At 44.6% G+C, this 15,420-nt stretch overlaps 1 protein-coding gene across 1 annotated transcript in view; it reads right to left on the reverse strand.

The window, feature by feature from the left end:
* The window catches only part of NID2 (nidogen 2), a 64,196-nt gene extending 58,674 nt beyond the window's left edge, over positions 1-5,522 (reverse strand). Inside the window, exons 1-2 of the mRNA XM_063091898.1 lie at positions 5,304-5,522; positions 4,494-4,802 (exon numbers count right to left, since the gene is read on the reverse strand). Of these exons, the coding sequence (XP_062947968.1) occupies positions 4,494-4,802; positions 5,304-5,522 (528 nt within the window). The remainder of the gene's footprint in view (positions 1-4,493; positions 4,803-5,303) is intronic.
* Positions 5,523-15,420: the final 9,898 nt, after the last annotated feature.

Consider the following 15,420-nt stretch of genomic DNA (forward strand, 5'->3'; position numbering starts at 1 on the left):
AAAGAAAAACGAGCTGCAGTAGCTATTCTTATATCTGACAAAGTAGACTTTAAACTAAAAACCATAAAAAGAGACAATGAGGGACACTACATAATGATAAAAGGACTGATCCATCAAGAAGACATAACAATCATAAATATGTATGCACCCAATGTTGGAGCAGCCAGATTTATAAAACAAACTCTATTAGACCTAAAGAAGGAAATAGACACTAATACAATAATAGCAGGGGACCTGAACACCCCACTGTCAATACTGGACAGATCATCTAGGCAAAGAATCAGCAGAGAAACACAAGATCTAAACAATACTCTAGACCAATTGAACATGGCAGATATCTACAGAACATTCCATCCAACAACCTCAGAATATTCATTCTTCTCTTTAGCACATGGATCATTCTCCAGGATAGATCACATATTAGGTCACAAATCAAGTCTCAACAAATTCAAAAAAATTGGAATTATCCCATGTATTTTCTCAGACCATAATGGATTAAAACTAGAAATCAATAACAAACAAAATTCTGGAAACTATACAAACACATGGAAATTAAACAGCATTCTACTTAATGACATATGGGTCCAAGAAGAAATCAAGCAGGAAATCAAAAAATTTATTGAAACTAATGAAAATAATGATACATCATACCAAAACCTGTGGGATACTGCAAAAGCAGTATTAAGGGGGAAATTTATTGCATTAAATGCTCACCTCAGAAGAATGGAAAGATGGCAAGTGAACAACCTAACACTTCACCTTAAAGAACTAGAAAAACAAGAACTATCCAAACCTAAAGTTAGCAGACGGAAAGAAATCATTAAGATCAGAGCAGAACTGAATGAAATTGAAACCCAAAAAACAATTCAAAAGAACAACGAATCAAAAAGGTGGTTTTTTGAAAAGATAAATAAAATTGACAAACCATTAGCATGGCTAACAAAAAAAAGAAGAGAGAAGACTCAAATAACAAAAATTAGAAATGAAAAAGGCGATATTACAACTGATTCATCTGAAATACAAGGAATCATTCAAGACTACTATAAACAACTATACGCCAACAAGTTTGAAAATCTGGAGGAAACGGATAAATTTCTGTACACACACAAGCTCCCAAAACTGAGCCATGAAGATGTAGAAAATCTGAACAGACCAATAACAATAAAGGAGATTGAAGCTGTTATCAGAAAGTTCCCAACAAAGAAAAGCCCAGGACCAGATGGATTCACAGCAGAATTTTACCAAACATTCAAAGAGGAATTGACACTGATTCTTTACAAACTATTCCAAAAGATTGAAACAGACGCAAATCTCCCAAACTCATTCTTTTTTTTTTTTTTTTTGTCATTTTTTCATGACCGGCACTCAGCCAGTGAGTGCACTGGTCATTCCTATATAGGATCCGAACCCGCGGCGGGAGCGTCGCCGCGCTCCCAGCGCAGCACTCTACCGAGTGCGCCACAGGCTCAGCCCATCCCAAACTCATTCTATGAAGCAAACATCATCCTGATACCAAAACCAGGTAAAGATATAACCAAAAAAGAAAACTATACGCCGATATCCTTGACGAATATAGATGCAAAAATCCTCACTAAAATACTAGCAAACAGAATACAGCAACACATACGTAAAATTATTCACCACAATCAAGTGGGATTCATCCCAGGGATGCAAGGTTGATTCAACATACGCAAATCAATAAATGTGATACACCATATTAATAAAATCAAACACAAGGACCATATGATCATCTCTATAGATGCTGAAAAAGCATTTGATAAAGTTCAGCACTCATTCATGACAAAGACCCTCTATAAGTTAGGTATAGACGCAAAGTATCTCAACATAATCAAAGTCATATATGATAAACCCACTGCCAATATCATCCTGAATGGGGAAAAGCTGAAAGCTTTTCCTTTAAGAACAGGAACTAGACAAGGATGCCCACTCTCACCACTTCTATTCAACATAGTGCTGGAAGTACTAGCCAGAGCAATCAGAGAAGAGAAGGAAATAAAGGGCATCCAGATTGGAAAAGATGAAGTCAAACTGTCCCTGTTTGCAGATGACATGATCCTATATATTGAACAGCCTAAAGCCTCTACAAAAAACTCTTGGAAGTGATAAATGATTTCAGTACAGTAGCAGGATACAAAATCAACACACAAAAAGCAATAGCATTTCTATTCTCCAATAGTGAACATGCAGAAAGAGAAATCAAGAAAGCCTGCCCATTTACAATAGCCACCAAAAAAATAAAATACTTAGGAATTGAGTTAACCAAGGAGGTGAAAAATCTCTATAATGAGAACTACAAACCTCTGCTGAGAGAAATTAGAGAGGATACAAGAAGATGGAAAGATATCCCATGCTCTTGGATTGGAAGAATCAACATAGTGAAAATGTTCATACTACCCAAAGTGATATATAAATTCAATGCAATCCCCATCAAAATTCCAATGACATTTTTCTCAGAAATGGAAAGAACTATCCAGATATTTATATGGAATAACAAAAGACCACACATAGCCAAAGCAACACTGAGCAAAAAAAATAAAGCTGGAGGCATAACACTACCTGACTTTAAACTATACTACAAAGCCATAATAACCAAAACAATATGGTACTGGCATAAAAACAGACACACTGATCAATGGAATAGAATAGAGAATCCAGAAATCAACCCACACACCTACAGTCATCTGATCTTTGACAAAGGCACCAAGCCTATACACTGGGGAAGAGACTGCCTCTTCAGCAAATGGTGCTGGGATAACTGGATATCAATATGCAGGAGAATGAAACCAGACCCATATCTTTCAACATACACTAAACTCAACTCAAAATGGATTAAAGAATTAAATATACACCCTGAAACAATAAAACTTCTTAAAGAAAACATAGGAGAGACACTTCAGGAAATAGGACTGGACACAGACTTCATGAATATGACCCCAAAAGCACAGGCAACCAAAGGAAAAATAAACAAATGGGATTATATCAAACTAAAGAGCTTCTGCACAGCAAAAGAAACAGTTAACAGAGTTAAAAGACAACCAACAGAGTGGGAGAAAATATTTGCAAAATATACATCTGACAAAGGATTAATATCCAGAATGTACAAGGAACTCAAACAACTTTACAAGAAAAAAACAAGCAACCCAATTAAAAAATGGGCAAAAGAGCTAAATAGGCATTTCTCAAAGGAAGATATACGAATGGCCAACAGACATATGAAAAAATGCTCAACATCACTCAGCATCCGGGAAATGCAAATCAAAACTACACTGAGATACCACCTCACCCCAGTTAGGATGGCTAAAATCCAAAAGACTATGAACGATAAATGCTGGTGAGGTTGCAGAGAAAATGGAACTCTCATACATTGTTGGTGGGACTGCAAAATGGTGCAGCCTCTATGGAAAATGGTATGGAGGTTCCTCAAACAATTGCAGATAGATCTGCCATATGACCCAGCTATCCCACTGCTGGGAATATACCCAGAGGAATGGAAATCATCAAGTCGAAGGTATACCTGTTCCCCAATGTTCATCGCAGCACTCTTTACAATAGCCAAGAGTTGGAACCAGCCCAAATGTCCATCATCGGATGAGTGGATACAGAAAATGTGGTATATCTACACAATGGAATACTACTCAGCTATAATAACAAATGAAATACTGCCATTTGCAACAACATGGATGGACCTTGAGAGAATTATATTAAGTGAAACGAGTCAGGCACAGAAAGAGAAATACTACATGTTCTCACTTATTGGTGGGAGCTAAAAATAAATAAATAAATTCACACACACACACACACACACACACACACACACACACACACACACACACAAAAACGGGGGGGGGGTGAGAAGACATAACAATTACAATTCCTTGAAGTTGATAGGACAAGCAAACAGAAAGGACATTGTTGGGGGGGGGAGGAGAAGGGAGGGAGGTTTTGGTGATGGGGAGCAATAATCAGCCACAATGTATATCGACAAAGTAAAACTCAAAAAAAAAAGAAAAAAAGAAAAAGAAAAAAAATTCTGGAAAGCATACACACGAAAATGTTTAAAAGTGGTAGGAATGAGTAGCTGCTCTTTTTTAAATGTTCTGATTTTTCCTTCAATGAACATATAATTAGAAATACTTATATACTTTGAGGTGATTCTAAAAATAAACAACCAAACAGTAAACTGCCTTTATATTTCGAGGGGCTTCCGCAGCCGCACTCCAGCCCTCATATCCCCTAAGCAGTCTTCCTCTATAGAGTGACCACTTGTCCGAGCCTCAGAAAACGCCTGGAGACCAGGGCCTCTTCAGTTCCCAGCCACTTCAGCCCTGGTGCCACCAAAAGACACATCACATCGGGTTCAGTGTAAGAGCAGGCTCAGCAGAAATTAACTCCGAGCTACTTCTTGGGATCCAGCCCAGAATTCAAGCCCATCCCTCAACTGGCTCAGCGGCCAAGCATCCCAGGTCACTTACCTCTCCCGAGGGCGACGCCCCACGCGTGACCTCCTCGTAGGCGCCCACCTGCTCCCAGGTGGCCAGGAAGGCGTGGGTGGGGGCGAAGCCCTTGGCAGAGCACGGGAAGCCCGTGCGCACGTAGCGGGCGGCCGGGCCCAGCACTGCCGGGGAGGCGTCCTCGCGGTACAGGACCCGGCCCCTGCCGTGGCTCGTGTCGATGTCGGCCAGGAAGGGGGCGATGGCCGGGAAGTCTGTGGGGAAGTCATCGTCCACATACTGGGTCTCTCTGGGGAAGTCCTGGGTGGAGATGACGCCGTTGGTGCCCACCTGGGAGAGTAGAGGGATAAATAGGTGACGGTCGCTCAACCCCAAGGTCGGCCACCACAGGTCCAGAATCGCGCGCCCACCCTGTCCCGCAGGGAGGGACAGCAACTGCTCAGGAGCAGGAAGCCTCCCCTTCCCCACCGGCTAAGAGTCCGGGTTCAGGGCGACCAGCGCAACTTCAGCGACGGTCCCACTCCCCACCCCTGCCCCACAGCGAGGTGCGACATCCAGCGCCCTTAAACTCGTTCAAACCTCTTTTCGCTCCCCGCAGACCTCTGGAGCCCCGTGTCCCGGGGAGGAAGCCTCCGGGTCGGAGGAGGGAGCACCGCCGCTCTGCAGCCATGCACGGCTTCCCGCCGTCCTCCCAGCAGCGGGCCAAGCGGCCGGCGTGGGGACGATTTCAGCCCCCTGCAGGCAGGGCTTCAGTGCGATCGGCACTACCGACCCCTGGAGAGAAGCTGCGAGAAGAGTGCGGAGTGGCGCACCAGGAGGGAGCTGACTTACGTAAAGGCTGCTGAACTGGGCTTCATAGAAGCGCAGGGGAATCGCCAGCTGCACCGCGGCTGAGCTCTCGTCGTCGCCTTCCTGCAGGACCTGGTCCCCCCGCGACTCCCCGTAGGGGAAGAGCTCGCCCGGGTGCAGCGCCGCAGCCCGCGACAGCAGCAGCAGCAGCAGCAGCGGCGACGGCAGCGCCGGCCGCTCGGCCGCTCGGTCCCCCCGCATGCTCGCTCGGCCCGTGGGCTGTCCCGCCGCAGAACGCGTCCCCGCCCGGCCCGCCAGCCCACTGGCAGCGCCGCCGGCCCTGAACCGGGATACCCCCCGGCGCCCGGGCGGGGCGGGACTCCGCGCCTGCCGCGCGCTGATTGGCTGCGGCCCTCCGCTCCGGACCAATCGCCAGCTCTGAGAAAGTCAGACAGCGGCCGCCACATCTGGTTCTCGTTACAAGTTCTCTAAGGCGGCTGTCGCGGGAGCGGCGGGGCGGGCGAGGTAGAAGCGCCTGGCCGGGGCTGCTCGGAGTTGCTGCTGCTCCTCCTCCTCCGCTCCCCAAGAGATCCCTAAGCCACCCCGCTCTCCCGTCGGGGCTGCCCCTCGAGGTCCAAGTGCAGCGGCGCTGAGGCAGATGACCTCAGCGCGAAGGGGACACCCCGCGGCGGCGTGCGCGGCTGCAGGCTGGCGGAGCGAGGGTGGGGTGCTGGGGTTATGGCATGAGTTTTGCGCCCTGCCCTAGGGTCCCGGGCGCCCCTCGCCCTCGAGGCCAGGCCCTTGGGCCGAGAAGCAAAGGGGTATTGTCGCAGCGTCGTCGACCGCTTCGACGCCCTGCGGAGGAGCGTGCCTTTGTGCAAAGCCCGGGAGGCTGAGTCCTAAGTTCCGTCCCCTTCCCGAAGGCCCGGGCCGCCTGCGAGGACTGGCGACCCTCCGACATGCCCGCCAGTGAGGGTCAAGCGGTGCTGTTTACCTTTCCCTGAGGGAAAACCTCACCAGGGACGACCACGAAACGCGACTGTGTGTGATCCGCTCCGCGTAGGACGTGGGTTGGGGCCTCCCGGGTGGGCACAAAGCAGAAATGGGTGAGGCGCCCGGGGTGGCGGGTAGGAGGGCCGGCCCTGGTCTCACTCGCCCACTGCCTGTGGCCTTCGGAGCTGCACTTGCCAGCGGCCACGGAGGCGGTAACCTGTGCTGCTCCGCAGCACTGGAAACCGCACCACCTGGAAAGCAGCTGCGTGGGTGTGGAGGAACCCGGTCCACCAGAAACATCCCCTCTGCAAAGCCTCAGGAGCTGGAAGAGATTTTATTACCACTCTTATTATCAAGAGCTTGAAATTTCCCAGATAGTCTGTTTCTCTCTCGGGGCCCCGTAGGGTCCTTAGAAGCAAAGGTATTTAAAAGAAAAGAAAAAAACAAACCCTCGTAAATGCCTTAAAGGAATCCCAAAAGAGATTTGTCTATGTAGAGATTTATTCCAATTTCACAAATTCTTATGGGCCCATAGGGCCAAACACTAAAACACTTAAAGATAACAGACAGATTCACCGGGTCAACACAAAATGGAAAATTGGCCCAAAGCATTTTGTTTCCTCAGGCTGTGGAGAGTCGAATACTTGCTGTTACAAAAATGTATTTATGCTTGCACATATGCATTTTTTCTGGGGTCAGGTATTTTAATTTAACTGACGATGGGTGACTTGACATGCCCAAGGTCATCACTCCCTAGTCCAAAATCCTTGACTGGCCCCCATAGTTTTTCCTAATCTCTCAACTCAGCATGATAATAATAGCTCACATTTATTTAGTGGTACTAAACTATAAACTAGTGAAGCAGGCAGACTCTAAAATGGTTTCTAATAATACCCTGGTGTTCACTCCCTTGGTGTAATCCCTATCTCAGGAGTTTGGACTCCCCTGTTGACTTCTAACAAATAGAATGTGGTGATTATGATGAGAAGTCACTTCAATGATTAGGCTACACAAGATTATGACTTCTGTCTTGCTAGCAGACTCTCTGTCACTGGCTTTGATGAAGCAAGCTGTTACGTTGAGGAGGCTCACATAGCAAGGAACTGAGGGCAGCCTCTGTGGCCAACAGCCAGCAAGGAACTGAATTCTGCCAGCAACCTTGTAAGTGAGCTTGGAAGCAGATCCTTCCCCAATCGAATCTTCAGATGACACCTCAGCCCTGGCTGACACTTTGATTGCAGGCTTGTCAGAGACCCCAAAGCAGGGGACCCAGCTAAGCAGAGAACCCAGCTAAGGGTTCAGGGCCCAGATTTCAGACCCACAGAAACTGTGAGAATTAATAAATGTGTGTTGTTTTAAGCTTTTATGTTTTGGGATAATTTGTTATGCAGCAATAGATAATTGCTACAGCTGGACACCGTGTTAAGGAAACTAAGGCTTAGAGGGGTTCTAAAAAAATCAGTTATTAGCACATGGCTGGTAAGTGCTGAGTTTTCTCTCAACCTCTCTTCTTAACCACTAAATTATATTGCCACCAGGCCCTCTGCATTTCCTGCCATGTCCATCCTTCAGCTCAGACTTTGGTTCTCAAATGCAACATCCTATTTTATGGCTTAGAACATTCTCAAATGCTAGGCTCTCTACCGTTTACAGTAAGATTTTCCAATCTCAAACCAACTCTCACTCCTCCTTCAAGACTTGAATCAGCTCTCCTGGAAACCACAGTCTGAATTAGAAAGCACTTCTCCTTGTTTTCATGTGCCCAATGCACTCCATGATCATATGTCCTATCATACACATTTCCTATAATCCTTGCTCCACATGCCCCCATCCCTGCCACCACTGCATCTTGAGGGCAAGGATTTTGTCTTATTCAGTGCCTGTCATAATGCCTGACTGGTTCATTAAAAGAAGTTTAAGAAATGTTTGTTGAATGAGTAAAGGCAAGCAAGACAGCCTAGGACTAGCACACCTGTCTGCTGACTCAAAATGCAACATTCTTTCCCCTACACCACCTTTCCTGCTAATCTGACCTGACTCTTTTAATCCTCTTTACCAGGCTGCGTAGCAACACACCTACCACTGCTCTCTAGTTTTTGTCATTTTTTTCATTCATTCATCCGTTCAGTAACTATTTCCTGCAAGTCTACCATGACAAAAATAACTCTGCAAGAAATAATGGAGCACAAGTTGTGGCCCGGGATCTTAAAGAGCTCATGATCTGGGTGGGGAAACAAAGCATAAATACGGGGGGCGGGGGGAGGGAAGCAATGCTACAATGTGCCATGCATTTGCTGGGGCCCAGAAAGTGATACCCCAAAGCGAAGGCCTCAGAAGCAAAGTTTTCTTCTGACCTTCTTCTGCCCTCCTCTGGGCTTCATTCTCCCCTGAGGCAAGCCACAGAAACTAAAATCCCTCTTTCCCAGGGTGGGTCATAGATGTACTCTAATCTTCCCCCCTGCCTGTCTGTCTTGGTCATGAAGAAATTCTCTGACCTACCTTATCTGATTGTAGGTCATAAGACCCCTGTTCCAGAAAAGGTCTTGCCCCATACCCTGGAGGAATGAATGCTACATGAGAGGCCAAAAAGAATCTGAACAAATAGGCCTTGCTGGGTTCTCCCTCTCAGTCAATCAACATTAGATCATACTTTACTTTTTTTATTTCTTTTTTTTTGGGGGGGTACAGCTGGCCAGTAAGGGGATCTGAACCGTTGACCTTGGTATTATCAGCACCACGCTCTATTGAATGAGCTAATTGGCCAGCCCAAGATCATACTTTTCTTATCCTATCACACTTCTACTTGGTTGCATCTGCTTCATAGAACCTAAGCATAAACATGGACAATTTTCCCTATATCTTTGGGTCTTCATTCTGAAGGCTCCCGTGCCATGTAAAACTATGATATAATAAAATTTGTTATGGCTTTTCTTCATGTTAACCTGAGTCTATCAGGTGATTTTTCAGAGAACCTTCAGGAGGTTGAAGGGGATGTCTTCCCTTGGCCCCTATGTGTGTAACAGCAAAACAGGAGCCCTTGAACCAAGAGGATGCCACTAGTTTTGAATCTGATGCTATCAAAAAAGTAGATCCAAGAAAAGAGGCTGGAATAAGTTGTCTTGTTTCCCTGTACGCATAAAGTGACTGAATTCTTCTTGTAATATAAGGCTTTGGACAGCTGTGTTTAAGTGACCATTCCTTTGAGCTTTTATTCTAATGTCATTTTTTAAAGACTTTATAGCACCAAAAGAGTGGTTTCTCTTTTAAAATGTTACTCTGTGTCTTGGGGAAAAGAAAAAAAGTCTGTCATAGCTATTTCACTGGTCAAAGTAAATACTAAAGAAATACATCTCTTTTATCCATAGCTCCCTTTGCAAGAGCAAAATTTCCATGACCTGCCAGACTGGCTGAAGAGTCAGAGGCCCCTGTCAGGCTGGACATTATAGAAGACTTCTTCTGTAGAAGTTTTTAGCCATCTTACATTGGGTCCTTATGGTAGATCTGAGCATTGCTTGAGAAGGAAGATTATTTATGTGCAGAACTTTCCATCCCAACTCAGGGATGGTACAAGATGCCTTGCCAGAGTCTCCACAGTTAAATTTTTTCGTGGTTATATTTCTGTTTTACCAAGACTTCAAGAACAATGACACTTAGTACTATTTTAATTAGGAGATGAAAACACATTTGCTGCACAGTGTGGCAAATATATGTTGGTATTCTAGGCCAAACTCTATGTATAGCACTGACTGGTGTGAGTACATGTTTGTATTGGAGATGAGCTTGGCAGAAAATGCCCCGGTTCTTGTTGCACACAGTGATTCTTTGCATAACTTTACTATCCGTTAAATTCCAGGGTGGGTTTGCTGGAAAAATAGAGAGGAGCAAATTAGCATGTCTTCACAGACTCAGGCTTAACTGAAATTATATTAGGCCTAAGAAAAAACATGGAGTGAGAAGATATTTGAATTAAAATGTACAGTATGAAAAAACTCTGAGCCTTTCAAACTTTTGATATAGATCACTGCAGATGCAATTTTGCCATGACTCTTTTGAGCACAGAAAGGGTTGGTGTGGCAGACACAACTGGATGCTTTCCCAATAGCCATCTCCTTTTGTTCCTTGGTTTCAGAAACCCTATATTGTTCAGATAAAGGAGGCAGTAAGCCCAGGAATGGTGGGCTACTCCATCAGCCCTGGCAAGTGAACTAAGATTGGTCAAAGCCAATCATGGCTGTGCCTTTTTCCTTTACAGTGATACAGTCTCCCCTATCTTCAACCCTTCCCTCTCTATTGACTCTTTCCCTTCTGCCTCTAACTATATCCCAGTCTTACCCATAAAAAACAAAACCAAATTTCCCTGCTTCCTTGTTGCCTCAGTTTTATTTCTCTTACTTCCAAGAACCTCCACTGTAAAGGAATCTACACTTGCTGCCTGCCCTGCTTATGTTCACTGCCAAAGATTCTTTCCACCTCCATCACTGAGCTACTCAGCAAAGACCAACGGTGAAATATTACCAAACCGTCTAGGTACCTTTCAGCCTTTCTCAGACTGGACCTTTTTGGTATTTCTGAACATCCTGATGACTGATATGTAGAAATTCTCTACTCCTTTGACTTCTCTGGACATTTCTTTGTGGTATCTCCCTTGAGTTTCTCATTTGCTGCCTCCACTGTTTAAAAGTATGGGATGATCATGGCCTACTTCTCTCTTCATGCTGTCCTTGAGATCTTATCTCCTCTAATGGCCTCCTCCAGCTACAGTCTAATGATCCTCAAATATATCCCAAGTCCTAAGTTTTCACTGGAGTTTTGAAATTATATACAATTCCCTGCTGAACATTTCCCTGGGTAAACACCTCAAGCCCACATCTAGGAAAACTAGATCTATTACTCAGAATTCCCGAGTTTTCAGTTTCATTTAATGGCAACAATATCCACTCCTTTACTGCCATTGGCCTTTCTCAGGTCCTCATCATCTCCCACCTGCCAGCTTCTGTGGAAGAAGTGACAGGTTATCTTACTCAACACTTACAACCTCCTCCTCCCTTGTCCACATCTGCTATAGAAGTAAGATTATTGCTTTCTCAGCTCTCTTACAGCCAAAGGTGGCCATCTGGTATAGTCCTGGCTTAACTGCCAGAAATCTGCTGAAAATATGGTAGTTTCTGGAAGGGCTTTTTTGGTAATAAAAGGGAATAGTTGTATTTTTCCCCATTCTTGCTGCCTTAAATATGGATGTGATGTTTTGAGCTCAGCCAACCACCTTCTGATCATGAGGCAGCAACTATGAAGACAAGAACACTGCAAAGAAAAAACACAGGAAGGAGATGACCATCTGAATCAGCCAGTAACCGGTTGTCACCAGATTCCTTGTTATGGGAGAAAACAAACCCCTATTTGCTTAAGTCACTGTTACATGCACCAGCACCCAATCCTAACCAATACAGTCTTTCCCTAAAATCTTTCTTTACATGTGTTTACAAATAAATCTGACCATCACACATCTCTGCCTAAAACCCTTTGTTGGATCTCCCTCACCTTTAGGGTAAAACTTAATCTGTTTAGCAGGGCTGGAAAGGCTCTCCATGGCTTGTCTTCTGCCTGTCATCTCTTGCTCTTTTTTGCCTTACATCTTTAGTAATGCTGAACTGTTTCTAGTTCCCCATTCACACAAGCAGCTTGACCCTGGGGTGTCTCTGTGTGTGCTGTTCTTGCTTGGAACACCTTTCCCATCTTCTGATGACCTCTCATTACCTTCAGCATTCAGTGCAGACATCACAGCACATAAGCAGCCTCCCTCAGTTCCAGCTTCCACAAGGAACCTCTCCTCTGTGTATCTCTAACACCTGGGCATACCCCTGTCTTAGCTCCTCACCTAAAATACTGAAATGGTCTATTTATGTCTGTCCCTTCACCTGGTTGCAAGGCCTCAAGGATAGCTTTCATGTAATGATACACTTTTGTCTTCCTTTTTCTTCTGCCCTCTTATCTACTGTATCCCTATTTCAGGCTGTTTTTTACCAGGAAAAGACAAGGGCCTTGTCTTAGGAAAAGACAAGGGTCTTAGAAATGCCTTCCTTGAGAGTCTCACATGAGCACTAGAATGTGAACCAACCCTTGAGGACAGGACTCTATGTTCCTCGTTTTTATCTCATGGGTTTAGCACAGTACCTGTTACAGAGAACCGTTCAGTAAACCCTTTGATTTGAATTGAAGAAAAAAGTGTTGTAAAGAAATCTTTTATAACTCCTATAATTTTTCCTGAGTAATGCACTCCCTGATTCTTCCCATATTTGTTATATTATATATTGCTGCTGCAAAAATAGGGATGAAAAGGTTTTGCTTTTATGTTAGCAGATAAGATACTTTCACTGATAATTTTGTTTGAAGATGTTATTGCTAATGGCATTATTTTCCTCTAGAAAGAATAGTGCAGAAAGACCAATATTGCTCTCTCTCTCTTCTTGTAACTCCTACTGAAAAAACGGGCCGAAACACACAATTTAGCAATTAATTATATAACATCAGTATCTTCAATGGGTTGAATGGCCCCCCAAAGTGACTGAAGCTTAATCCCCACTGTAACTATTGAGGGTGGAAATCCTATTATGGTAATTAAAAGTTTGAGCCTGGAAGAGGTGATTAGATTCTGAGGAACATGCCTAGTGAATGGATTAATAATGGTGGTCAGGGGTGTGCTTCTAAGGGCTTTAAAAGGAGACCACCTGAGAGTCTCTCTCTCTCTCTCTCTGCTCCACCATTTTCTGCTAAGTGAGAGCACTGTGTTGCTGTAAAACCACCACCGAAGAAGACCCCTATCAGATATGTTCCTTGGACTTTGGACTTCTCAGCCTCCAAAACTGTAAGCAATAAATTTTTTTTTCTTACAAATTACCCAGTTCTGTGTATTTTGTTATAAGCAACAGAAACTAACACAGAAAATTGGTACCAGAGAAGTGGGGTGTTGCTTATAATGAATACTTGAAAATGTGGAAGTGGCTTTGGAACTGGGTGTTGAGGAGAGGATGGAAGTATTTGAAGGAGCAGACTAGAAAAAGCCTAGCTGCTGGTGGAAGTTTAGAAGACAAGAAATCCAGGCAAAGCCTGGAACTTATTAGAGACTGGTTAAATGATGGTGAGCTGAATGTTGATAGAAATCTGGACAGTAAAGGCCATACTGAAGAGATCAGATAGAAATAAGAAGGAGTTTATTGGAAACTGGGACAAAGATCACCCTTGCTATGAACTGGCAAGGAACTTGGCTGCATTCTGTTCATGCCCAAAAGCTTTATGGAATGTGGAACTTAAAGGTGCTGACCCAGGGTATTTGGTGGAAGAAATTTCTAAGCAGCAAAACATTCAGGAAGCTGCATGGCTACTTGTAACAACCTATGCTGAGTTATGGCAGCAAAGGCCTGATGTAAAGCCAGGATTTATAATTAAGAGGGAAGCAGAGCATAAAGATTTGGGAAATTTGCAGCCTGACCATGTGGTAGAGAAGCAGAGAACATTTTAAGGAGAAAAATGCAATGGTGCAGCCCAGCAACCATTTGCTGAGGAGATTAGTACAAAAGAAAGTACAAAATTTTCAAGAGAAGGGATAAAGGCCCTAAAGGCATTACCAAAGTCTCTGGAGCCAACACTTCCATCACAGAGCCAGGGGCCTAGAGAAGACAGAATGGTCTCGGGTAACAGGCCTGAGGCGCCCTCCATAGGCTCATTGTCTAAGGCTTCCAGCACCGGAACCGTAGTTGCTCCAGCTGTGGCTAAATTGGTGCCAGGTGTGGCTGGTCCCACACCTTTGAAAATACAAGCTGGAAGCCTTGGCCATGTCCATGTGGTGTTAAGTCTGTAGGCTCACAGAATTCCAGAACTCTGAAGGCTTGGGAGCCCCCACTTTGATTTCAAAGGAAGTATGGAAAAGACTGGGGGCCCAGGAAAAGGGCAGTTGCAGGGATGGATTCACCACATAGAGTCTTCACTAGAGCAATGGCAAGAGGAAATGTGGGGTCAGAGTTGTAGCAGAAAAAACCTACCAAGGCCATGCCTAGTGAAGCCATGGGAGCAGGACCACCACAGAGACTCCAGAACTGTGGAGTAACCAGCATCAGTGCCAGTCTGTAAGAGCTGAAGTGTGGCCTCAGACTAGGAAAGCTATAGAAGTGGAGCTGTCTGAGGATGTGGGGACCCAACCCCTGCACCAGCTTACAGAGGACAACGAACATGAAGTCAAGGTACATGATTCATCAGCTTTAAGATTTGATGCCTGCCCTGTTGGGTTTCAGACTTGCTTAGGACCTGTTACCCCATTATTTTGGCCTATTTCTCCCTTTTTGAATGGGAATATGTAATCTATGCTTACTCCACCATTGGACCTTGGAAGTAGATAGCTTGTTTTGATTTCACAGATGGAACCTTGAGACTTCGGACTTTTGAGCTGAAACAAGTCAAGACTTTTGGGAGGAAATGAATATATTTGTGTATGAAAAGGACATGAGTTTGGAGGTGCCAAGGGAAGAATGCAGCAGATTGAATGGCCCACCAAAGTCATTGACACTTAATCCCCACTGTAACTGTTGTTACAACAGTGTTGAGAAATCCTATTATAGTAATTGAAAGGTGGGGCATTGAAGAGGTGATTAGATTCTGAGGACCATGCCCAGTGAGTAGATTTATAATGGTGATCAGGGGCATGGTTCTGAGGGCTTTAAAAGGAGAATAACGTGATAGTCTCTCGAGAGAGAGACTGCTGCATTTTCTGCCATGTGAGACTCCTGCTTTGCTGTAAAGGCACCACCAAAGAAGACCCTCACCAGATGTGTTTCCTAGACTTTGAACTTCCCAGCCTCTGAAACTATAAGCAATTAATTTTGTGTTTTTACAAATTACCTGGTTCTGTGTATTTTGTTATAAGTAGCAGAAACGGACTAAGGCAGTATCTATCTTCTTCACAAAGACGTTTCTTCCCACCCTGAGTGTAAGCTCCTCAACGGTTCTATTTTTTATTTCCTTTAGAATGCCTACAGCTACCTAACACGATGTTGAATGAACAAGGGCTGGTCAACTTCTAATGAGTTGGGTGACTGTCCAAGAGCAATGTCAGGATGTGCTGTCTGCATTGGGTAGTGGCCGCAGCTATGTTTCCAAGGCTGTGGTCCTTGGCTTC

This window comes from Cynocephalus volans, chromosome 3, assembly GCF_027409185.1.
Source record: "Cynocephalus volans isolate mCynVol1 chromosome 3, mCynVol1.pri, whole genome shotgun sequence".
Classification (NCBI taxonomy): Eukaryota; Metazoa; Chordata; class Mammalia; order Dermoptera; family Cynocephalidae; genus Cynocephalus; species Cynocephalus volans.